The sequence below is a fragment of the Pavona decussata genome, unplaced genomic scaffold, assembly GCF_977016875.1.
Source record: "Pavona decussata unplaced genomic scaffold, jaPavDecu1.1 SCAFFOLD_207, whole genome shotgun sequence".
Lineage (NCBI taxonomy): Eukaryota > Metazoa > Cnidaria > Anthozoa > Scleractinia > Agariciidae > Pavona > Pavona decussata.
The window spans coordinates 1044406-1071106 of NW_028145612.1; the positions used below are offsets into that span (position 1 = coordinate 1044406).

Sequence of the window (26701 nt, forward strand, 5' to 3'; positions counted from 1 at the left end):
GTCTAACTTGTCGAGTAGTCAGGAAGAAAACGCAAAAGTGTCTTTGGGGCAGCTTTCGCATCAACATTCAACTCCATAACATCGTCTTGAAGGTAATCTAAGTAAGAATCATTCAGGCGTATAGCATTCATTTAAAGAAGGATCAAATAGAGAAATATAGACACAAGCAAAATGTTAAAAAATTGAAACTAACCGTTCCGCCTTTAACAAACACGAGAGCAGGAAGTCGAAAGCATTCGCTTTCTATTGCGAAAAAAATTAACTTCGTGAATAAGTAGTTTAATTTGGTCAAAATTCCTATTAAAACGGACAGTGAATTTTCAGTTTATTAGGAAAGAACAGGTAAATCATCATGCGAGTACGGGTTGGACTGCAAATTATTATTTTTTTTTTACGCATTTTATAAGAAAACAGTATAAGGCTGTAAGAGAATCAGGTTCTTGTCATACTGTCGATCGGTTTTTGATCTTTTAATATTGTATGAAATTGCCACTTTTTGCGCGTCTGACATTTTCAATAAAATTGATTTTGTAACAAAGTCCAAAAGGCTTCAATTCGTTTAACACCCGTCCGCCAGCCAGACAAAAACAAGAACAAAAAACTAGCGGTTCCTAACAGAAGCTGCATTGTTTTTGACACAACAGACAATTTAAACGAGCGTGACGTAGTTGTGACTGTGCATGTACCGAATACATTTCTAAATGCTATTTTGTCGATAATTAATGATTATTCATCGTTGTTCCACATGATTCTTGACTTACATATGTGTACATCCCTTCCTGCAATTTGTTTCCGTCATCATCGTTATAAGCTTTATTTAATCACGGTATAACCTTTGTAAATATAAGTACATTAGTAACTTTAAAATTACAATATTTTAAAATGCGCCCTAAAAATTACAATAATAAATAATGATAAATCTTGTAACACATATATGCAGTGATCGATTGAAAATAGAGATAGTTTATAGTTCAAGTTGAAGTGGTTGCCGTCTCGGCGGAACAAGAAAAACGTCACAGAAATCTTCGCACGTGGATCGGTCATGAAGCATTTGCATTATCTCCTCCAATATTCACCAAATCCAGAAATTTTGGAGAATCGCCGTCAAAAAAGCGTGGAACGAAAAGCAAGAGGAAATGCCGAGTTACAGTGGCCAGTGGTGTTGTTGAAAAAGCATTCATGAAACCGAGGCAAAAGCCGGGAAATTCAAGCTCGTTCCCAGGGCTTTTCCAAAAGCAATGGGAACGAGGTTGGCGGGAAATCCGTCATCTCCTACGGCTAAAATCAAATCCCTAATCTATATGTCGAACATCATTCAAAATGGTGCGTGGAATAGAACTGGCAAATGTGCAAAACGTTTTAAATGAAAACAAAAAGGGAGTAAATTATTAAGATTTGCACTCATCGTAGGATAAGCTAGTGACAAATTTGCAATTAGCCTGTGCACAGCCGCCCCCTCCCCTCAGGAAAAATCGGGGAAAATCTCCCCGATTTTTCCTGAGGGGAGGCACAGGCTAATTTGCAATGCGAGGCCAAAAGTGTAAAAACACAAGGCTTTTTTCAAGCTTGCTCACTTCCTTTAAAAGCTCGATGTTAGCATAGTTAATAAAAGGCAACTGGTTATGAAGCCTGACAAACTTCTTTGTTATATGTTTTTGTTAGCATTTTACGCCTTGACCGTGCACAAATCACAATAGATTTTAAACGAACTTGTACCTCAGAATCGAATCAGATACACATGATATTTTCGGTTAAAGTTATTTGATATTTTCATTTCGATACCCATATTTATTTATTATTTTGAACGACATTTGCTTGCCTTTATCATCTGGATTTATTCTGCTTTAATTTCAGCGCTTCCATGCACTACACCCTTTTTAAATTAATAAGTATTCCAATATGAGTTCCCTATTTTCCCAAAATATTTACTCTCATATATATTGACACCATTGGTAACTCATGCATTGTAATAATTCTCCCACTTAGCTTAGTAATGTCAGATGAAGAGCCACCTTTGTAGAAATGCTGATATTAAACCATTATTATTATTACTATTATTATAATTATTATTATTATTATTATTATTATTATTATTATTATAATAAAAAAATATTTAAAATATTATTATTATTATAGCAGAGTTCTCAACTGGATGCTAAAATCAGTTAAAAAGCTGCACAGGGCGCACAGTGTAACCTGTGAGCCTAGGAATTAAAAAGAATATAATCATAATAATAAAAATATATAATATATATAATATATAAAAACTATCTGTATCTATTTGTCTACTAAAAAAGCAAATAATAATAATAATAATAGTAATAATAATAATAATAGTAATAATAATAATAATAATAATAATAATTACAATAAAATAAGACTAGACGCAATGAAACATTTAGAAAAAAGAACGGATTATTATTATTATTATTATTATTATTATTATTATTATTATTAAAAATGTTCCTGTTACGATATTCAACTGAAGTCAGTGAACATTAAAACAAAGGATTGTGCACAGCCCTTCCAACATAAATTGCAGCACCATTGTTTTCATGGCAAGGTTTCATAACCAGTCCCTAGTAATGCTAAAACCGTACAGATTTAGGTTTTTGCTATAAGGACAATCTCATGTTAGAGAAGAGGTTCTTTATCAAATTCTTGCGCAGTTTTGACCTACACACAGCAAAAGGTGGTGAAATGAGAAAGTTGTAATGTACATAATCCCACGATTGGGTGCAGGGCAAAGAAAAAGCTAAGTACGTGACGGGAATCGGATCGCAGCCCTCCATACACTAGTCGGATGCTCTAACCGTTGAGATACTGGAAGACTGGCGATGAGCTGAGCCATTTTATTTGGTTCAAATAGAGCGGTTTTCAATTGAGTGTGGAAAGTAATTTCATATTTGCTTTGGTTTTGCATTACTACGCTCTGTGATTGGTTAACAAACCTCGCGCCACTTTCTCAACCAATGGGAATCCAAACCAAAACCAATCGTGTTTTCGCCGCACTCGTTTTCCCGCGCTTGGCGCCAGTTACATGTCTTTGCTTCTAATTCTGATTGGTTCGTTGTGTTGTTTACATCTGTTGCGATTGGCCAGAGTAATTATTTTGGTTTTGGTTTTACGACACTCAATTGGCACGAGTCCTGGGAGCGGCTAGTATCAGCATCCGAACAGCGTCCAGTGTGGTGATAAAGAAGTATGGAAAATTTTAATCTCGGTAATGACATCAGTGAGAAATATCAGGGGTACCCAACGAAAACATTAAAGCAAAACAGTCCAAATTTTGTTTCCTAGTTTCCCACGTCAGTTTATCGCCGTTTAAAAGGCAAATTTGTGCAAGCTCACACAGTTTGTCTGTTTCGATTCTTTAGCTGAAAACTTAAAGTGCGGAAAATTTTACGGAACCGAATCTTCACCCGAATTTAGGAACTGCTGTTGGCTCTCTGAAAATGCTAACTTGCCCTTTTTAGCACTTTTAACGGGAGTAGTTTTCAGTGTTGCGAAGTTAAAGGTGACCTTACCCTTAATAAAATGCTAGTTTTTCTTCACAATTTAACCCAAATTTCTGAGGAAGGTTTTATATTCCACCAAAAAGAACCGTTTGGTGTCCCTAAAGATGTGATACTCATGTCATTTTCCACTGAAAGCACAGTCCACTTAAATTTCGTTTGGCACTTTACTTAAATTGGAAAAATAGAATGTTAAACTTTACACCCACATTTTAAGCCTTTACGTCACCAACTTTACAACCCAAGTTTAAAGTTTACGTTAAGCTATTCTCGACGAAAACATTTTCTTTCCGAAAATTAAACTAAAATGTTATCGAAAGGTGCACTAATTATTTTGCTAAACGTACAAAAACGAAGGCGTCACCCGCTTTTACCATCACGTTATTCCATTGAAAAAATATGTAACATCATTATATTGAACCACAGGTTTTCATTCGCTAAACTCTCAATATGAAATTGGACTAAACTGCCTCCGTAAAATGGATTCAAGACGTTTAACTATGAACCTCAAAGGATCATGCATATGTATACGCATTTTATCAGTTTGCGGAACATTATTGTGGTATCGTGCGTGCATGTTTTTCACGGAGACCAAGTGCTTTGAAAAAGATTTAATCAGCCCTCACCTTGGCTTTGTTTATCTTCATACACATCAACAGCAACACATTATGAGCATAAATTGCTCATATTTTGCTGTAACGCTTTGGCAATTCAATTATAATTTTATGAAACGTAAATGATAAGTATTTTCGATACGCGAGAATGTTCCTTTTTGACAAATCTTCCAAATAACACAAAATTTAATCTACTTGTATTGAATTTAGTTTAACATGACCGAATATACCGGATTCGTATCGAAACAGTCCACTAACAGTAGAGTAATATTTAATGTGTTGTTATTTTGTCTTCGCAGTAACAAACCTCACCCAATATTCGTGCAAATCGCTAAAAAACCTCAGATAAAAGACAATTGTCTTTTTGCTTTATATTTCTTGTACAGAGTACCTTTACATGTATATATATTCATTTCAAATGAGTAAAAAGTTAAACAAGCTAAGCTACGAGAACTTCGGAACTTCAAAAGTTTCTTCGATGCTGTTGACTCAATTTAAATTGATTTTATGAAATGTTTGTAAAGTTAATTTAAAGAATAGACTAGATCCAGTCAACATGTTCGTGGTTTAATTACCTAGAAAACCAAATATTTATAGTAATTTCCTTGCAATGGACGCACAGGTTTCCAAAGCTGGTCACTGAAAAGAGTCTCAAACCTTTCGATTCCTCGTCAAAAACAAAACCTGCATTTAATAACATTAAAAGAACACCAGGATTTGACGACTGAAATTTGAAATATAAGATACGCTCGCTGAAACATTACAGTTTGCTAGATCGTGAATTGAATTTCGATATCTACTCCCCCAATTTTCACACAATATCCACTTGTCAAAACGAAAGAGTAAAATATTTTTTTGTTAGCAACAACAAGTGGAAAAATAATTTTTATGATGACGCATTCGTTACTTCCTCTGAATATGCTCACCACGCATAAAAACATAGCTTTCCAGTAAGTGGAACAAGATTTATTTATGTTTTTCAAACTATGAATCACCTCTTTATTCAGCCGCACTGTGATTGGTTCCTTCCCGCGAAATCTGCCAACCCATATTGAAAAACACAGAAAGTTATTTCCGCTCTGTCGAGAAAGATTCAACAGCAGATTGTCTCCTTCAGTTGTCAAACGCAAAATAATTTTTGCCTTCTCTTCCGATGGCAATAATAATTGCTTTTTCTAGAAGGGAAACAAACTGCAGGAAGCCTTTCAACACTCATACCATGTCTTGTGCCAAGCGGGGTCTACTACACTTTAAAAGCACATTCGTGATACAAAATTCATGTTATGACTTTTGTTTGTTATAGATAACGTGCAACTAAGAACGATTCACGACAACGAACGCAGTTTCTGAAAGGTAGGCTAAATGTGTTAAAATTTTTTAATTCATTCTCTTCTAAAATAATTGATTTATTTTCCCCACGAGGAGACCTCACTGGAAATCTTTGCTCGGGCATCGTTACTTTTTAATTAAATAATATCACAGAGAAACTTGAATACAATTAAACTTAATCTTAGAATGTATATACATAGACGTCAACGACGTAAAGTTATAGCTTAAATGTTTGAAAAACATTACCTTGACATAAAAACACACAAAAGCCGATTGAGGGCATGTATTCGACTTTGATCGGCTGTTTTGGCGCCTTCTGAACCCTAAAGCTAGAAATACAAAACGCGGTTTGTACCCTCGGCTTACAAGCTGTTCTGGATAAAATCCGTAAAACTCATAAAGCATATGAAGAGACTCTAACCAAACAAAAAAAGCACTTAGTTTATGTCGGTCAGACTAGCTCATTTAAACACAAAGTTTCACCCTCGAAATGCAAAGCTGTGAAGTTTTCACCAGCAATGGCTGCTACTGCGCGAAGACAATATACTAGGTTGCAAGAAGGACGTATGTTTTTTTTCGTGAGTTACTTTCAATTGGCAGACATTGGCCTGGGGCGATTGTAAATATCAAGCTCAGGGCTGAGGCTTGCAAGATGCGCGTGAGTATCCCTCGCTCTAAGCGCTCGCGACTCGTGACATGTTGAAGAGAACGGCTTTACGAGGTTACGGTCACCATGGCAAAATTACCTTATCAACTCAGTTTATAAAACCACTCCCCCACACCAGAGTCTCCTTAGAAACTAACCCCCGTTACAAGACAGCCCCCAAAATTAAGTTTCAAAACTCGTTAACGTCTGCGACAGTCGCAAATGGGCATCAATTGTGCGACATTTTGGCAACTGTTGGATAGCGGGAAGTAGAGACCTAAGCTAGACTTATTCTCGCCAACATTTTGGCGTGTTCAGTGGCAAACTCGCATTTAACGTGTTAATGTTTGTCAGACATGCATTGCTTGAGAAGGTTGCGGAAATACTAAAGTGCCACCAAACTGGTGTTATAGGAATAATTTCAGTTATTGAAGCTTCTATTCTCCGCTGAAAACATACAGTAAACTTTCTGGACTTTCCCAACAAGCTGAACAAGAATCTGCAAAATTTGTTATTGCCCAAGGATCAGTTGACCGTTTAAATTTATTGTAAATTTACTTTGTCGAGCGATGACACTCTGGATTTGTTATGGAATCTTTGGGAAGAATTTTAGCGTGTATGTTGGGTAATCAGAATCGCCATGGACCACGTAAAAGGGACAGTAAAGTGTTTCAATTTCAAACCTTGCAATAATAGTGATTTTTGTAACAGTGAGTAAAACGTTAAATACGGTTTATGAAACAGACGTCTATCAGTTGTCTTTTACACCAAGAGTCGAGACATAACACCCTCTCCTTGGCAGGAGAGAAGCAGCTTGAAGTCTGAACTAGGCGGATTAATTAATTCGCTAATGTTGTTCCATCAGTCAGTAGTTTCTTCGGAACTCTTAACTACAAAGTTCACTTTCTTCGAGACTTTTGACTTAAGGTGGCCGAACACAGTTTGCGCGCGCTTTACAGATTCTTTTAGTGATGCTATTAAGCGCGCGCTAGGGTTGTGGTACGTAAATACGGCGGTCGATAAAGTGATCCCTCAATTTCACATGAAATGGATAATAAAGGTAAGTTTTGATCCTAAATAACTAAGTTTCTCGTTTCTAGACTCTTTTTCTTTTCTTTCCGAACAAAAAAGTCATTCACCAAGACCTTTTGCGTGCTTTTTAACTTTGCCATGAAACCCAATTAAAGCTACGCATGCGCATTTGACCAAAAAATTGCGACTGGTTGTTTTCGTGGAAATGAACTGTTTTCTAAGGAACTGCTCATTAGAATTTCGTAAAATTTGGCATGAAAGTAGTTCCCTAAAAGCGTAACTCGCCCACAAAGAGAAACCTAAATCTAACAGAGGGTATCTTTACAAAACATTAAAATGCAAAATCAATATTTACAGGAGATCTGTCTGTTAAAATTACATGAAAATAGTGCAACTGTGTCAGTGTTTTGTGAGTTTATCTGGATACAAAAAATGAAAAAAATCTAAAGAGTACATTTTCTAAAAATAAAGGAAATCTACAATATATGGACGTTTAATAGTTTGCTGTGTTGCCATGGAAACGGTACTTAGCTCGACAAGACGTACGAAGATCCATTCTTTCTTAGTTAGTCTTACACCATACCAATTTTGGGCGCCCAGAAGTACATAGTTTCCAAATAACGTCTTCTAACACCTGTACACTAAAAAACTGTATTCGGCCACCTTAAAAGGTCCTCGTGTGAGAATTCTAAGTTCATCGTCGCGGTTCATTCCAGAGCGGAAATAGTTTACCGTCGGCAGATGAGCCCAGATTTTGGCGATTTTGGGAAAGGCTAACCATGCACCAACAACCCGATTAAAACCCACCTACGAAGTATGAAGAAATAGAGTGAGCCATATGCCGTATAACGAGAGGAACTGGGGGGAGACGATTGCCGCCAGTCATCGTGACTGCCGTGATTGTCGGGATATCAACGCTCGCAAGGAACCTGGAACTGAGTAGTCTGCCAGAATAAAACTTTTTTGCAAGATAAGATGGCTATGTTTTAGTGATATATTTTGTTTTCCCGAATACAAAATTATATTAATTACCGGTAAGAACTCTATCATTTGCATTCATGTAAGTAAAATGCTCAAGATAACGGAGTTGCTTGGACACATGTTAATGTACTCAACGAGGAACGATTAATTTTCAATTGTGCTCCGCAAAGAACGTTTGGTGTGGACCACGTGTCCTGTTTTCACAAGCTCGGTGATAGTTTTAACAGATTCAAGTTCTCCGTGATTACTTGATAACCGGTCGGGAGTGTCTGTTTGTGTTTCAGCCGAAAATGTGTTTACGTGCGTTGAATAACGATATTTACCAGCTGGAATTTTAGGTATTTTTTTTTCTGGGAGTCATAGACAGTAGATTATGCAACATAATAAGGTAGTTTGACAAAACGTTTCTGTGGAGCTAATTTTTGTAGAGAAAGCTTAAGGGAAAAGACAGCAGATAAAAAAAAAATGCACGAATTAGTCAAGTTCACGACCCAACTTAGTATAAACCGTGTGATTCCTGTACATTGTTATCATTCTAGAAATACAAAGGTGTATTTAGGACGTGACGGATTTGGCAGAACGTCCAGTGAACCAAACTGATACAGAACTTAATTACTTCCATACTTGGGTTCTTTTGCTGCTCGATGCATTTAAAAGACAATTCCAACAAACAATTCCAACAGGGACCTCCAGACACTCATTATAGAAGAATGATTTATTTGACTTTGTGCTGGAACATTACAGTTCAAGATACTTGCAAGTGGAAACAGATTGCAAACTTTTGTTCAGCTTGTTGCCAAAGTGAAAACATTTACAGCTAAGAATTTTTTCTCCGATAATCTGGGATATAACACCAGACGTGCCGGAACTGTTTACTCAAAGATCGGCTCCTTGCCAACTTAGAATAGCCTTTGGTCACGAACTCCTTTGATGCACAGCAAACCTGACCTTACGGTTAATATTATTCTAGCTGATGAGATCTCAGTGCACTTAGGAGAATGTTTAGCAACAACAACGTGCTAAGAATTTAGGACGGGTCAAGCATGAGTGTTACCAAAAACTCATGGAAACCGTAAAACCTTGTATTTGGGACGTGACGGATTTTGCAGAACGTCCAGTCAACCTAATTTATACAGATTTCCTTGAAAAGAACTTAATTGCTTCCATACATTTGGATCTGTTTCCGCTCGATGCATTTAAAAGACAATTCCAACAAACCGGCAATTCAAACAGGGACCTCCAGACACTCATCATAGAAGAATGATTTATTTGCCTTAGCCCTGAAACATCACGGTTGAAGATCCTTGCAAGTCAAAACAGATTGCAAACTTTTGTTCAGCCTGTTGCCAAAGTGAAAGCATTTACAGCTAAGAAATCTGGGATATAACACCAGACGTGCCGGACCTGTTTATTCAACGATCGGCTCCTTGCCAACTTGGTCACTAACTCCTTTGATGCACAGCAAATCTGACTTTAAGGTTAATATTAGTTTAGCTGATGAGATCTCAGTGCATTTAACGGAATGTTTAGAAACAACAATGTGCTAAGAATTTAGGACGGGTCACGTCAAGCAAGGGTGTTACCAAAAACTCATGGAAACCGTTAAACCTTGTGGCTTCTGTTATTAAATTCTCAACGTTTTCGTACAAAAAACCCCCCAGCAAGATGTAACTGATACGGGTCGATAAGCCACTTTAACTTGAAAGATCTGTCAGGTTTCGTTGTCTCTCTATCACATAAAGGTGAACGATCTTTGAAAACTATGGCGTTGGATGGGACAAACAAGCCCTGAAAGGTCGACTAGTTTCGACAGATAAACTGAGAAACAAAACAAACTGCTGTAAGACTGGTCCGAAACTGATGAAGTCATAATCTGGATAGGGTGGAACCTCGATTTAAGGAAGTGCCAAGGGACAAGGGAAGTTGGTTCGTTATATCGAGTTTCTGTTCCATACATGTTAAAAGGGCAGGACCAGGCTGGAGAACTATCGTTCATTTATCGAGGACTTCGTTATTTTGAGGTTCCACAGAATGTGACCGTTCAAATTAAAACTATATAGAGAACCACTTTCTAGATATGGGTTAATCTTCAAGAGAAGCAAATGTCTTATCTGTATTGACACTTCTGGAGTTAAAAGATTAAAGGGAATGTGCCAGCTATTTTTAGTCAAGCTGCTGAAAGTGTCACATTTACACCAATGGATGGAAACCTGAAACAATAGTCCCGTTTCGTTAGATAGTTACTATTCTACAGCACTGAAACTACTTGTAAGGGTCTTGAGCCACGAATGGCGACAATAGAAGTTAATTGCAACTTTAAAAAGATCGGTGGTTAGTGTTTTTTTCATTTCCTTTCCTTGTGTCTTAGAAAAATAATGGTTTAATGGATGGATTTTTCAGTCAGTCAGTGACACATGCATACTTGTAAAAAGGAAATCCTAGTTCTTCCAACAGGCTTCGAACTTATGACCTTCTACTAGTTTGGGTGCTCTACCACTGAGCTACAGGAGACTCGTGGGAGCTAAGGCCATTAAACTGCTAGGTTATGTGACAAGGCTTGACCAGGGTTAAACCATAACATCACATTTCTTTCACAAATGATGATGGTTTGTTCTCCCTTTGAAACAATAGCTTGATATCTATCCCATGGTGTTCAAGGAGAATTTCGTGAACAAAAAAATTGGCCAAAGGTAATTCTCAGTCGTTCGCGAGGAAGGGCAGCATCATCCTTCGAAAAATTTAGAAAATTCAGACGTGTTTGAATGCCATTTGGAACATTTTGAAAGAGTTAAATAACAGTTTGACGCAAGTTTCAAGCCACGTGAAGCCTTTTTTGTAAGTTTTATTGTCCTGTTTTGAAGTTGTAATTTCACCTTTACGAGAGTTTTTGAAAGAACCGACATAACACATTTGTGACTGGAAGATCAAGGGATGGCATTTTATGGCTTTCAATCTTTATCAACTATATTCCCGACTGTTAAATCTTCCTGTGATTACATATTCGCCACAAACGTGGAAGGACTCATTCGACCAAGTCTTGACAAAGAAAAAAAAAACCTAAAAATCTCCATGACATAAATCGTTAAAAACAGATTAGATAAGACGATGTAATAGACGTGGTTGAGACACTGCAAGATATGAGAGATTCGAGCCATTTGGCCACTAGAGTAATTAGATTTTGTAAAGATCCAAAAAAATGTCAGAGAAGTTGTAATCCAATCACAGAAATAAAATTTCTGAACAGGCATTGGATTTTGCAATGTGCGTTTCTGATATCACGGTTTAAAAGCTAAAAACAGTAAATTTGATCTATTTTGGTGCGAGTGTCTATTTTGAGGAATCACGATTGAATTTTTATGCAATAGGATGTGGTTTTGGACAGGAGAAAAAAGAGGGATCAAAATTTTGTGCACAATAGCAGACAATCTGCCACCACGCGCGAGTACTCCGGGTTTTCAGCAGACAGCTTTGGTGTCCATCTACTAAATATTAGGATTAAATTTTAAATTTAAATCACCTTAAAATTCAGCCTTCTCAATTCCTACGAAATTCATCAAACTCTCCCTTGTTCTTCTTTGTAAACATCCTAAAAACCGTTTTAGAAGATTGATGTCACATACTGTGATCCTTTTTGAGGCATGTTTGATTGTGCTTAAAACTTGCAAGAGATCAGGCATTTAAGATAAAATGCTAAAACCTCAAATCTTAATGCCCATTAAGCAGCTTATTTGTTAAAACAATTTTATTCCTTATCTCTGTAAAGAACATTGTAACTATTAACACTGACCGTTCACGAATGAAACCAGGCTTTTTTGCACTTCAAAAATGGCAACTATATTTTCCAAGAAAGGAATTAATCAGTCATAAAATTACTCTAAAACGCTGACTGACTTTGTCCTGAATTTAAATATTCAAAGATGTTCATGAAGTGAAGGAAACAGGATAAAAGTTTGATTTTGATCAAAAAGCTCTTTCTAGATCTCGCCGCGCGGAAGCTGTAGATAAACTGTATTACTTAACACTAATGCCGTATTGTTATGTATTTATTTGAAGAGGCTAGCGATTCTTTTTAGACTCTTGCACAGGAAATTCTTTATTATGGTTTCGTCACTGAGAAAGAATACTGATTTTCATAATTTGAAAACGTTTTCTAATAGCCTCTCTGCAATGGAAATTCTTATTATTTTTTGCATTAGCACGAGTAATCAGTGGGAATCCTTTCCATTATTTTGGAGTTATGTGTAACACAGGTTTTGTGAGCGTGTTTTAATCCATTGGATCTTCAAAAATTTCAACGCAAACCAAATCAAGTAAAGCGCTTTCTGGTGAAGGAAGAAACCCCCAGGCCACGGAAAGTTAAATTTGTTTTCCCTTGCAAAACCAAATGCGAAGCCTTGCATATAAAAATGTTGCTAGCTATCTAAATTAGCGTGTTGTGCTCCATTTTGGAACAATGCTGTTTAGAAGAACTGCTAAAAGATGTAACACATGCAGGCAGTATATTCTTTCCCTGGCCCTTATCGGGATTTCCAAATTTGCCTCAGGGCTACGATGGGACTTGATGTCGGTTTAATAAACAATGGTTCTAATGAAACAGCTGATTAATAAACTTCAACGACCGGATCCGGGAGTTACGCCCCAAAAAGGTCAAGACAAAAGTCAGCAAACCTCTTCGTTGTTCAACAAAAACTGAGATTTCAGTGGAGTTCATTGTAACTGGCGTTACATTCGCAGAATGAATAGAGTTGAGGTGAGTTGTTATCGACGGATAACAAAATTCCCTCATTTGATTGAAAAGAAGTCGATTGGAAAATTGCTTTTTTTTCTTTCGATATTCGTGTAAATTAGCTAAATTGCGCGCTAATCGACCTTGAGATTGACGAACATTGCGCTAAATAAAAATTTTTACGAATCCCCAGTGACCAATTTGGTGTCAACAATTTTAGGAAATTCGGAAGCGTGATTTTAAATGCCAACGTCAACATTAAATGGATCGTTGTTTATGAAATACACTTTCCAATGGGAGACAGGTGAATTTGGGAGAAAACATTTTGGAACATAACAAGCATTGCCGCTCTGCGGAACAAAGCAAAGAATCTTAGGGTCGTGACTTAAAATAGTTCGAATGCCATACGATAAGCGGTGAAAGAAAATGTGAATGAGAAGACCCACGATTGAGAAAGGCGATGAGATAAGGCAGAAAAAACAAAATAGCTATGGAGAGAAAATAGTAAGATACAATGTTACAGCTAAGGTGAAGGGAAAACATCCCCAGATAGCAATTCTTAGATGTTTTCGTCCATTCTTTAAGTAATACTCATGAATTTTTTTTCCCATGCCAAAGATGGCAAAAAGTTGCAGATTTACCAAACTAACCTCATTTTACCCATATCCGCTGTTGGGATAGATTTGCATTTAGATAGGCTGTGTTTGCGGCTTGATTAACAAAAAGCCTGCATACATAATAGCCAAGTTATGACTGTCGTTCGCATAGTAACAGGATGTATTTTGAAAGAAAAGATGCAAAACCATTAGTGATCATTTGTTTCTGTACTTTTGCAAAACATTAACTTTGGTACAACAAGCAGGTGCATAGAATACAAATATGATAGAAGACTATTTTAGTTCACTTTTCCCTGCAGAAATGGCATCTGTCTTGTCAAAAATAACCGTGAGATTAACAGCGGCCAAAATAGCAGTTCAAAAGACGCTATTTTAGTCAGAGGTCGAAAATCGTTGCGAGCTATCTGAGAAAATTGTGTTAAATGTCTGTGTACATGTGTCCGGTCGATTGCGGTCATGTTTTTGTATAAAGACAGGTTACTTCCATCACATCTTTATTAAAATGTATAAAAAGTGACCGGTTATAAACTGAAATAGCAATTCCATCGAAATGTTCAACAAAGTAGGCTTTATTGGCTACTAAAACTTGGGCAGGGTAACCGATTTTTCCGCCTGAAGGCATCAACGTTCAAAAAGAGTGCACTTTCTGGAATGAAAAAATGTGTTTAACAATAAATTAAGGCATTTAACCTCGTGTTCTACATTACGGCCAAGGAAGTCACATTAATGTCAAAATTGACAAGACCCTAAAAATAGCAGCGATATGATCGGTTTAATTTACTCGGTTGCTTGACGCCAGCAAGATGAGTTTGTTAATACGAACTGTGTGAACAAGCACACATGCTAAAGACTCATTGGTTTTCTGTTGCGCCCATCTGGAGTCGCATCTGACTTATCTGCCACTATAAATGGTGCATATCAAGGCTTCGACTCACTGAAGGATCGCATCGAAATTCCCTCGACAAGAGGACATCGTCGCGAAAGGTTTACACAGTGTAAGGTACGGTTATTTAACGCGCGCCATTTGCATCTTGTATTTTTTATGGTCGCCTGCTAACATATACCCGAACTATCACTTAAATGTCGTTTCGGGACAATCACTGGTGAGAAGCTTTTCAGTAACCTTGTGGAATTTAAGTTCCTTAGTTCGACGCCATCCTTGTGTTGAAAGATTTCGAGATTTGTTGTTGTTTAGAACACTACAGCGTTACCGAGTGGTCCGCCAGTGCACATTTGTCAAATGCCAGGGCCGCGACCACTACAGATAGGGAGAACCGACCCAAGCTCAATGTATTCAAAACATTTGAAAACATTTAGTTAATAATCAGGTTTGCACCTATTTCAAACACAAATAGACATATTTCAGCAAGCCATGGTAGTTGGTCGTGTTAGAAATTTCCTTTTTCCTGACTCACGCTACTCATTAATTAAATCGATGTACAATGTCAAATATTTGATCTATAACTGCTGTATAAAGTGAGCACTTGATTAGAGATTATTCAAAGACTGTATTCAAAAAGTATGGTAAGAAATTAATTCGCTCAAGGAAACGTACGTTGATTCGTTTTGTTTTTGCCTTTTTCGCAAATATCAGTATCTCCATTTTAAAATTCCCTCTTTCCACTCCTTGTGCCCTGTAAAAATTAAGGCCTTGCCGCGGGCCTGAATACCTAGAAGTTTCTTCAATAGCGACACGACCTTCCTTGATATGTTAACCAAAACGGGTTGGAATAGGGCTCGGGTGCTTTTTCTCGCTTTCAACGAATAAAACAAACCTGGTAGTTAACTCATCGTCAATACGTGTTTGAACGTGCCGTTCAAGCAAAGGCTCTTGAACTAAAGAGAATCTTGTATCAGAAAGGTCAAGACCACAAAGAACTGCTTTCGTTTCCGTCTGTTTCCATCACTGCCTCGTTACAAAGCAGTTTAGAGCGAAAACCTTGTTCTGTGGTTAACATATTTACCGATGAGAATTTATATTACGAGAATGTTCGTAAAGTAAACCTACCTATTACAGTGCTAAATGTCTGTCATTTGAAAGATTGGATTTCACATTTCTCAACTTATCGTTTTTTACATCTTTGCCCCACTTTGAATGTGTAAACCGCATGACCACTGCTGTTTTGAATTCACGGAAAGACTGAGAAATCACGCGAGCGATTACGAATTAAGTACAGGGCGGGCTATTTAACCGCTCCAGCAACTTAACGCTAAAAAACTTTCTGTTCAAATAGGGTACGGCAGATATTTTAGAACACATTAACTACTGCATAACGCAACGTTGCCGAGGTGCGATTCATTTTCAGGTAAAGTTCTTTAGCGGATTCTTTCGCTACAAACCTCAGCTGGAGTCATGGAAACAACGTGTAAATTTGTTACTTTATTAAGTGCCCCATTTACACATCAAGTTCCAATTATGGCCGAACACACACAGCGCCGAGGAACACAAAGTTGCTTCAGAACTCCAATAAAACGTCTACTGCCTCTGTGTATATCTACAAAGGAAACATTGCTTTATTTTCATTTTTGACTCTTTTCTTTCATGTGAAACTGCGGAAATTTTCTTGTCACGGATTTTTCACTCTCCACTTGCGAACAAATTTTAAATTATTAAAATTTGCAAAAAAAATCGAGGACACCCTCGGGGCAAACAGTTGATTGTAAAAGGTTATTTCAAACAGAAAAATGACATGTTTGTTTTGTTTTGCGAACATAATATTTAATTGTGCGCAAAAGCATTTCGCTTCAAACCTTTAGCCTTCAAGAGAGAAAACTGAAAGACAGTGCTTACACTTAAAGAAAACTCGGACGAGTGAAATTAAACCAACTGCTGAGACGCCGAATAAATTCAAAGCGCGGAGAGTGATTGCTCAGCATTCGTGCTTTGTTTTTAAATGTTTTCAAATTTCTTAAAGTGTAATGCCTGATGCCTAATTTGTTATGTTTCGAAAAGCATTTGCGACATCAATTCATTTGCGAGAGGCTCGACCAGGTCAAAAACAGGTGACTCATCATTCAATTTTGACACGAACGGCGAAAAAAAAAAACATACACGCGATTCATTAGATCAGCATGACATGAATTGTGTGTTAAAATTAGCGATTTGAATGCACTCTTCGTATTGTTTATATTCTTTGGGACAAAATTGAACGCGAAACGACAAAGGCCCAATCTCCTTCAATTCAAAACAAACACACCACAAAAACATTGTAGTGCTAGATTGACAAAAATACCACAACAAACTCAGCTACGGAAAAAAAGGAACTATACTTTTCGATGGCGACTTCAGAATAAAACGGGCATCTAACAGTGAATTCTACGTACATATAATCAGCAACGAAATATACCGTAAAGATTCGACGGCAAAATGCAGGCTTCGTTCAGCCTTCATATCTTACATTTATAAAGTAAACACTGAAATGGGTACTTAAGCATCTAACTTACAGCGGTGCAAGACAAGACGAAGGAAAATCACTCCGACATGACATCCTTTAACGATGACTTCGCTGGAAGTCTACGCGGATCAATTTGACCGATCGTGCATGCGCGAGGTATCGCGAACGTCAGCTTCCTGTAAACTTTTCTTATCAATAGTGATTCGATTTCAAGGAGCACAAAAGAACTTAATTTTGCAAGGGGAAATAATCTCGCGTTGCGTTTTAATGAAAAAGGATAAGAAATCACTGACGTGACGAGGCGAAAATAATAGAATATTTATTTAATCGCTGTGAAAGTAAATACAATTAATTTTGTTTTATAGTCGGCCAACGAGATTTTAAAACGATCTAACTTTTACATATTAAACGCCGCCCCCTGAAATCGACTGATAAAACGAGAAAGCTAAAATTCATGTTTGTTGGAATATTATATATATTTTTTTATTTTCAGCGCCACAAAAAGATTTCTCTACGATAACCCAGGTCCAATACGATTTACTGTTGTGTAGTCGCTTCGATTCAGGTAAGAAATTCTGTTCTTTTCTGTAATAAAAACGCGTCCATAAATCTGAAGCCAAACCGGGTTCGAAAAGTATTTGGAAAAAATCTATCTAACGTGTGGCTACTCAAATGAAAGCACTTGGATAGTACTTCAGCTCACGTTATATTGATTGCTTTTCAAAATTATGCAGATGGCATATGGAATTAGTTTTAAATGTTGAATATGGACAATATGTTAAGCGTACTTCACAATTTTGCCGTTTAAATAAGACACGACCGACGTAAACAGTTCATTGGCAAAACGGGAGCAATTGATCCTTTTGTTCAATAGATAATTGCTTTCCTTGATTCCAAAGCCTTTGTTCTATTCGAAAGTGACTTATGTTGATGAAAAAAATTAACATGAAAAAACAATATTCTCTCAACAGGAACACGAGCGCAGATTAAGGTCAGTGACTGTACCAAGAGAAATGTCCGGCAACAGTACTAATATCACCGCACCAAGACCGACAGAACCGACGGCGTCTGAAGCCAGTATCATCGCGTCAGCGACATTTAACACAATTGTTATGATACTAACTGTTGTTGGAAACATCCTTGTGTGCTTCAGTGTCTATTACTTTCCACGACTTCGCAGACCCACTAACTATCTCATTGTCTCTTTGGCCGTGAGTGATCTGCTGGTGGGGTTACTATCTCTTCCGTTTAGGATCTCACAGACTGTCAATGGTGAAATATGGCCAGATGATTTAGGAACTCCGGGGTGTAAGTTCTGGATATGGATCGACATGGTCTGTTGTGGGGCTTCCATACTCAATCTCGTTGGCATCAGCTTCGATCGTTTGCTTGCGGTGAAATGGCCGCTCACTTACCGTGAAAACATGACCAGTAAGCGAGCTAGTTTGGTCATACTCTTTGTCTGGCTGTACTCGCTGGCAGTAGCGTCTCTTTCGTTTGTGAAGTGGGGTGGAAACGAAACGATCATGATCGCCCCACAGTGCTCCATCAAAGCTAAGCTTTACATTACTATTGTCGCCATCGCTGCGTTCTTCTTTCCGCTCGCTTTTCTTGTCTTCAATTACACGCTGGTACTCAAGATCGCCATAAGCCACGCGAGACAGGTGCAGAAGGACAAAGATTCGATAGCCGTCAACTTCTTGCCCGACAAAGACAATGAGGAAACCAGCGGAAATGCCAGCTCTCCAACATCAAGCACAAGAGCTATATCATTTGGCAAGCGAAGCTGGGATCCGTTGACTGAAGCCCCCAAACCTCGAAGATCATCAGGTTTGCAGATAATGAAACAGCTTAAGGCAACCAAGACATTGGCCATTGTGGTGGGGGTGTTTATCCTTTCATGGTTCCCGTTTTTTGTGATTTTTCTCACGTTTCAATACTGCTCGACCTGTTTTAAGCCAGACAGAATACCGGCCCACGTGAAAACCTCTTTGGTCATTATCTTTGTGAACGTTTTGCCCGTGAGCAATTCAGCGGCAAATCCCATCATTTACACGTGTTTTAACAAGGAATTTCGCACAGCTTTTCTGCGAATCCTCTACAAAATTACACGAAGATCAGACAGTAAGTTCATGGCGAAGGCTAACGGCCTGACGGATGCGACATACTGTAGTAGCTACTCGTAAGTCTGTTGGAGGAGATATGACTTTTATCATTTCTTGATCTTTTAAACATAGAGATGAGAATCAATAACTGTGGTTCTACTGACTTCAGTAATTACCCATATTGCTTTTATACTTCAGTCTATTTTATGCTTCTGTTGTCAAAGTGGAGGAGAAAAACACAGATTTATGAGTTCTGAAAGGACATTTCGTTTCGTTATTTCGTTTGTGATCAGATGTGACCAGGGACCGCTTGAATAGAGGACGTAAACGCGTAATTACCTTCCTCCAAAAACATTGATTTTTCAATCAATAAACTATGACGGATTTCTCTATTTAAAAAAAAAATGAAGTAAAATTTACAGCATAGCTCATGTGATTGCGATTTCGAAATGAACTAAGCCATCAGCTCTGTTTTTTGAATGGAAGATTCCCTGGAGATTTCAAAATTTAAAAGTGATATTGTAATTACACGAAACATCTTCTGCAAAGTTTTGTCTTCCTTTGTTTATACTACATAGAAAGCTGAATAGACTGTTTTAAATGAGGCACAATCAGGGATTTTGGTTCCCAGAACTGAAAACAAAGTTTTTGTGTGTGTTTTTAGTTGTGACGTTTTTATCATTCAGGATTGACATTCCAGGAGTCGATTGAAAAAAAAGTACACGTTGAAATTTCTCTTTGAATTTAATTACAACTAAAAGGAGAGAAAAAAAAAACATTAGCCAGGATCTTTGTTCCAAATTTTGCGGTTTTTTCTTTAAAGTTCAAATAGCCACAAAACAAACCATTGCTTTCTTAGTCAACCATATACAATCCGCTTATCAGATTCCATTCGTACTGTTGTTTGGGCATGGAATACAGTTTTATAACCACTGTGTCTGATGTTATACATCTTAAAAGACATTTCTTAACGACAGCCACGAAGAGAATCAATCAGTCTGTCATGGAATGCGAGGCCACCTTAACAATTAACACCCGGAAAGCAAACTATTGTTCAGTGTACAGAGCAAGAATAATTACCACACACTTGGATGTGTTTATTCAGTTGTTATCACCTAAATTGTTCACCCTTGTGTATACTTAGGTGAGGCAATGATCGCTAATTCGTAATATTAGAGCGGTTTTCAATATTGATTGTCGAAAACCAAACCCCATAGTAAACATTCTAACCAATCCGAACAGAGGTAAACAGCGCGATTAATGTAATCAACTTGACACTGGTACACGCGATCCAGAAATCAATTTTGTTATCGTTGTTTTGTCTTCAGTTTTTAAGTTTGTGTTTCTTAAAAAGTTTACTTTCATAAAAACAAGCTACTGGCTTTAATTACGACCCGGGTTAAATACAATAGGGTACTTCAAAATTAAATTCGAGTTCGCGATTGTTCCAACTCATTTGATTTGCGTAATGTGGTCGAACCATCCAGGAGCTGAATTCAGAGGGGGAGGGGAGGGGAGGGGAGGGAGTAGAGGTTGAGAGCGCGTTTTCAAATTCACGAAGAAAAAGGAAATTAATCATTGTGTGTTCATGTTCTCCATAAAGTGATAAAACCTTGAATTCGGGCATTGCAAGTTGTTGTTTTGTAGAGCATGTGTAAGTGCAAGTGTACTACGCATGTGCAGGGTCATCGTTTTGCTAATTTAAAAAGACTGCAGTTCTCGTTCTTCTTCTTAATCTTTCATAGCTCTCCCAGGCCACGAAATAACAACGTTAAATGGCCTAATTCTTGGTTTACATAAAAAGTTAGGTAGGCTGGCGAAATAGAAACTCATTTTTTACCGCCCGCGTATTCCTCGAATATGGTTGTTTAAATTCTCGGTTGTTTTCAACATCAAGCGCTTGCAATCACTTTTCTCAGTGCCGATTTGAATGGAACTGACAGGGAGCTTTTGTTAGCTCTTCCATTAAGTCGTTGTATTTAGCAAAACGCTCACAAAAGCGTTGTGTAATTACAAGCTGGTTTAATTGCGTAATTACAGACAAGTTAGTTTCATTAATGTTTTCGCTTCGGCTTTATTGTCTCTAAGTAAAACAAAAGGACGTTAAAAGCGGCGATACCTCATTAATAGTGCAATAAAGTTCTCATAACTTATGTTTTAGAAGTCTTGTATATACAGAGGGTCTTGTATATACAGAGAGCCTTAACGTTTTGATGTGCTTTTTTTGTTGCGGTTATTACTCAAGTATTGATGATCTAAGATTATTGCTCAATAAGCGTTGAGCGATGTTGTTTTCTTTAGTTGAATGGTCACTCAGCGCGGCCGTGATAAAGTGCTAAGAATTTTCTTTGTAGGGAAACATGTTTAACATTCATTCATTCATGGTTGTCGAACGGAATAGAGATTAGCTCTATTGGGGTTATTCTGTTCACCAACGTTCCATACATAAATGAGCAATGTAAACATTCAACATGGCGTGATACACTGCTCAACCATAACGTTTGCTCGTCAATGATTTAAAACGGGACTATACCGCTTCATGAGCCAGTCATTGTATTATAGGCTGAGTGATTCGGAGTAAAAGCTGTTTGCCGCTGGAAAGCGCTGGAAAAGTGGCGTAGCCAACCACGATCAAAGCATGGTTATTACGAGTAGAAACGCAAAGGAAGGAGGGAAAAGATACACCGCAAATCACAACTTGAAGCAAGAACATGTTAGAGTAATTTACAACTGAGTGCGGTAAAACGCCAAAACCAAAGTTGAATCGCTCTAACGAATCACAACAGACGTAAACAACACCATGAACCAATCAGAATTCGAAGCAAATACATGTAACCCGGCGTAAGACGCGGGAAAACGCGTGCGAGCAAGTCACGAAGTGAAGCGAGTGTTCTTTATTTGTCTTTATTTTTAAACCAGTTAGGGAGCTTAAAGGGGAAGTGTCACGGATATTTTGACTTTTTTGGTGAAAACAGTTAGAAAATAATTGTCAAACATCGAGAGAAAGAAATCAATTGAATTCTTGAAAGAAACAAGTCATGATCTACTCTAGCGCAGTTTAGAAACGAAAATGGGAGAACTTGAAAAAAGTTAGCCTAAATTTCTTCAAGTTGCAGTCCAGTCCGACCCAGACCATCTATGACCAGACACACTCAATAGTTTTAGGTTTCTGTTGACAGAAAAACATTTTGGGGTTGTTGAACAGAAATGACACCAAATTCCCGTGACACTTCCACAGTAAGTTACTGTAGAAAGCGCGGGAAAGTCACGTGAACAACTGACGATTACATCTGATTGGATGAAAATACTTCATTTTGATGCCGATTGGTTGGAGAAAACTTGCTCAATTACAGTACCGAACGAAAAAGTGGAAACAAACAAACGCTTACGAAGAATTTGTCGAAATTCGTTGGAAAGCCGCTCAGAAAAGATATTGTAACAAATAACCTAGTATAATTAATCAAACGGTGCGTAAATAAGAGTATTATAAAGTATATAAATATATATATAAAAGTATTGTATGCAAGATGTTACTTCGTTCTACAGTGGAAAACACTTGAAACAATTTAAGTACTGGGACGTGTAAATTAGTAGCTCTTGTATACCTAGACAGAAGACTAAGGATTGATTTATCCTCGACTGTATTACAATGAATCTCGTTGTATTTGTAAGAAAATAAAAGGTATATTATTGTTAGTAAAGAAGTGGCTGATCATTGTCCTGTCTTCCTAGGTGTTCATACTCCGTTCCAGTTGCTAAACTTTTTGAAGGTTTTGAAGTGTCTGTTTGTGTTCTAATTAGATAAAGAGAAATTTAGACGACCGCACGGAGTTCCATTAATGGCTGCTGCCATCAAAAACACACACACAGATACACGCAAAAAAAAAAAAAAAAAGGAAGAAAACACGAGAAGAAAGACGAAAAAATTGGAAGCAAGACAAGGCTAGACACATGGATCTATTGCTTGGGAAAAAAAATAAAAAAAAAGGTACCAAATATTTTAACCTGATTAATTTTTGAGATTAGACCTTGAGAAACTACATTTTCTAAGGGCATATTGTGAATTCTAAGAAACGAATACACTGAAAAATCATGTTGTGTCTGTTGCCCGATAACAAAAAAAATCAAAAGGGCCAAAGGAAAAGAATCGAGTTGTTATTAAAATGATGTTTTAGAAGAATAAATTTAATATTTCAAGGTATTCTCATTTTGGAAGATCCAGAATATGTCCCAAAAAAGGCGCCCTTAATCCGAGCGACGATCAGTTTACAGGTTTTTGGAGGATGTTATGCCGACAGTGTTCAGTGTGAGCGAAGAAACCAGATGGTGGGAGGAAACTTTGGAAATGGTCTTTAGCATGTCTATACAGCAGGGTGTTCATCTGGATATAGGTTCGAAGATGAAAAAAAATCTGGCTGTGCAGTACGAAAAAATCAATGAATGTTGAAGGCGACGAGACGACCTGAACCAGCAGCGCTTAGCTCGTTTGGCTCAACGATTTTCCTTGCTTACTGGGCAGTAAAAATTAAACTCATTTGTTTGACGTGTTTCTCTGGAAATCACGGAAGGAAGACGAGAGCCGTCAAAAATTCAAAGACAGAAAAGCGTCGATTATATTCTGGCGTGGGAACCTCAAACGCTCATAGGGCGTGGCTCATTTTTTCTTTCATCGCCCACTACAGACTCTTTGTTCGAAGACCGCGTCCGTTCGTATGATTAATGAACGCAAAAAGGTACGCGCTGTTATGAGTCTACTCGTTCGTCGCTTAAAACAGCTACAATTTGAACCATTTCACGCTTGACGCTTTTAATACTCTTCGTTGAAATTTGACGGTAAGAAACCTGTTCGCGTTTCATTCGCTTTAATTTCCCTGAGAAAAATTACAGATATTAGGGACTGCTCGCAGTCCACTGTTCACCCCCATTGACACCTGCATGAAAAGTGACCACATATGTGAAAACGTTACGCCATTTTAAAACACATCACTATGAAAATTGACATCTCAAAGGGTTTTTAATTTAAGCGAAATTAATTACTTTAACAACTTTAACTATAAAAACAGTCACCTTTGGAGGGATCAATCTTGCAGCACTTGTCCACAGTCTAAGAGGGAAAAAAAGTCTTCTCTGGTGTATTCTGGGAGAGTAAAAGAACAATAACCTTGCTTAGGTTCATGTACATGGAGTAGAGGACAACAGGTAGTGGGGCACTCAAGGCCTTTAAATGGAGATTCTACAAGCCACAAATGTTTTGACGTCATCTTCTGGACTGGCTTAACACATGTAAACAAGTTGAGAAGGCAGTTGTCTTTAAAAGCAAAGAAAAGACATAGATACAAAATCAAGGTTCGTTTCAACATGTGTTTCCGACGTACGTTTGTTTTGCGCAACACATGTTTTCTTCATCAATGTTAGCAGAAACGCACTAACTTTAACATCTTAACATCATTAAGGCCTTGCTTACAGGGGAACATTAATGTTGAAAAAATGGTGTTGCGGAAACAAATGTATGTCTGGGACACATGTGGGACCAAGACGATTTATCTGAATTCGATAACTATTAGATTAAAAGTAAATTATGTAAATTGATTAATTTCACGCCCAATTTTGCAAATTACATGATCAGCAATGGCTGGAAACGCAATCAATCAATTTCTGGATACAAATTGATTCTAATAAATCAATCGATATCGCGTTAGTTTACAATTTATTGCCCATGACCGACGTCAATTTTTTACCTAGTGTATCCAATCAATACTAATCAATGTTGGAGTATGCAGCCTTGATAGACTACAAGCATTATAGTATGGTTAACACAAGTGGTTTATACATTGGATGAAGAAATATTCCGCACATATTGAATTTTCATTGAGAAAGATGTGTTATTCAGTGAGCGACACAGGCATACTCAGAAAAAGGAAATCCGAGTGCTCCTATCAGGAGTCGAACCTAAGACCTTCCGATTACTAGTTCGGATGCTCTACCACTGAGCTACAGGAGACTCGTGGGAGCTAAGGCCATTAAACTAAGTTCATGGGACAAACATCCTGCATACTGCTTGGATTTGAACATCAATGTGTGGCATGTGCGCAATGGAATGAATGTGATGGAACATTTTAAGGCTGGCGAATGAATGACCATAATGTATTTCAATGAATGACACAGGCATACTCGGAAAAATTGTCGTTGTTTAGTGAATGAATAAGAAAGATGTAATATTCAGGCTTACTTGGAAAAAAAAAATTGTCGCTTTTTCACCCAGCTGACATAATTCCAATTCTTTTCAGAAAAAGCATGCCCGAAAAATGCACACAGAGCATGACAGAAGTGGCAGTCTGGCACTCTTCCTTGCAAAAGTTGCCAATTTACTTCCCTAGTATTATCAGAATTGGACTGACAAAGACTTTACAGAGTCTATTCTAGGACATGGCATCATGGGATTACCACAGATATAAATATTTTGGTGCATAAAATTTGCACCGCTGTCAAAATTAATATGGTCAGTATGGTACAGAATTAGTCACCTGGATGGCTTATAACATGTTGCTATGACAAAGCGGTCTGATTATAGTTACATTGTGCAGTTCCAGAAAATATCCATACTTCCCCCACAGAAGGTTCTTTGTTTTGCACCCCCTGTCCCCCAGGAAATTTCAGTTTAGCTTCATACTTTGCTTCTAAAATTTTGACGTTTAAGAGCCCCTTCCCCTAGGAATTTCCAATGACCTTCCATGGGGTGGATATGGATTTTTTCTGGAACTGCATTTTAAAACCACTGTGTACCACAGAGCTGAAAATGCTATGCTACATTAATGTAATATGCTATCAAAACAACCAATAAAAAAGGTCCCTATCTCAAAATGTTGATTTTGCACCACCAATTTCACCTAATTCTTATGTTTGGTATGAGAAATGTGAAATCCTAAGGGGTAGTACTAGACAGTATACATGTAACAGAAGTAGCAGGCAGCAAGGGCAACATTCCCTTGCCTGACTAGGGGTCCAGTATGGGATAATGGTCCATCCCTGATCTGACAAAATAATGATTGCTGTAGGCAGGTAGATCATCTACAGGTGTGGTTCTATACACGAGAGTCAGTGAAGACCAATCTGTGAGACTTTGGTCCTTCTTTTCCTGGAAGACTGCAGCCACTCTGTTGCACCCAATGCCTTCAGTGCCCTGGCTCCAATGTACTCTGTTGAGAGCACCACCCTCCTAGGATGCTGTGTCAATGTTGCAGCTTTAGATGATGTTCTTTAAAGTGTCTTTCTGTGTCTTGAGAGGCATTCCTCAGCTTCAGCTTCAGTGTCTAAGGGATTCCCTTGTCTCCCATTGGATAAATTTGAAGTTTAGTACTATCCATTAAAGCTGGCTCTTGACTTTAGTATAACTTATTTGTGCATGTTGTGTGTATTGATTCCTTGTATTTTGAGGGCCATAAAATTAGAAAACTGTAATAGGTTATTACACCTTCCTCTTTACATTAAGTCATTTCATTATTCCACTATTATGTCATTTCACCAAATAAGGTCAACAGAACGTGCAAAATATTAGACCGTAATACACTGCAGTGTCCTGATTTGACTGGTTTACGACAAAGCGAACATGGGCAAGACATTTCACTGGCCTTCCGTGATGTTTACATCATTCGCACGCGCTATAAAGTAATGGACAGATCATGCTGGGTGTATTTCAACACTCTTAATAGAAAAGAGAAGCAAAAAATAACAAACTTGTTTT

General features: G+C 37.7%; 1 protein-coding gene and 2 long non-coding RNA genes across 6 annotated transcripts in view; 1 reads left to right on the forward strand and 2 right to left on the reverse strand.

The window, feature by feature from the left end:
• Positions 1 to 21113, forward strand: part of LOC146460795 (putative G-protein coupled receptor No18) — a 42923-nt gene extending 21810 nt beyond the window's left edge. Inside the window, exons 1-4 of one of the 3 annotated variants that reach the window (XM_085087703.1) lie at positions 22 to 92; positions 5433 to 5482; positions 17349 to 17420; positions 17827 to 21113. In XM_085087703.1, the coding sequence (XP_084943829.1) occupies positions 17869 to 19041 (1173 nt within the window). In that variant the 5' untranslated portion in view covers positions 22 to 92; positions 5433 to 5482; positions 17349 to 17420; positions 17827 to 17868 and the 3' untranslated portion in view covers positions 19042 to 21113. Of the gene's footprint in view, positions 1 to 21; positions 93 to 5432; positions 5483 to 14259; positions 14461 to 17348; positions 17421 to 17826 lie in introns of those variants that run through there. The other 2 variants (XM_085087701.1, XM_085087700.1) reach the window with 2 other exon arrangements.
• The window catches only part of LOC146460796 (uncharacterized), a 49781-nt gene that overhangs the window by 19512 nt on the left and 3568 nt on the right, over positions 1 to 26701 (reverse strand). For both annotated transcript variants that reach the window (XR_014857546.1, XR_014857547.1), the window contains exon 2: positions 24028 to 24097. This is a non-coding gene — a long non-coding RNA (uncharacterized LOC146460796). The remainder of the gene's footprint in view (positions 1 to 24027; positions 24098 to 26701) is intronic.
• Positions 19555 to 22773, reverse strand: LOC146460797 (uncharacterized). The gene is made up of 2 exons (XR_014857548.1): positions 21162 to 22773; positions 19555 to 21125 (listed from the first exon to the last, which is right to left on the reverse strand). It is a non-coding gene; the product is annotated as an uncharacterized LOC146460797 (long non-coding RNA).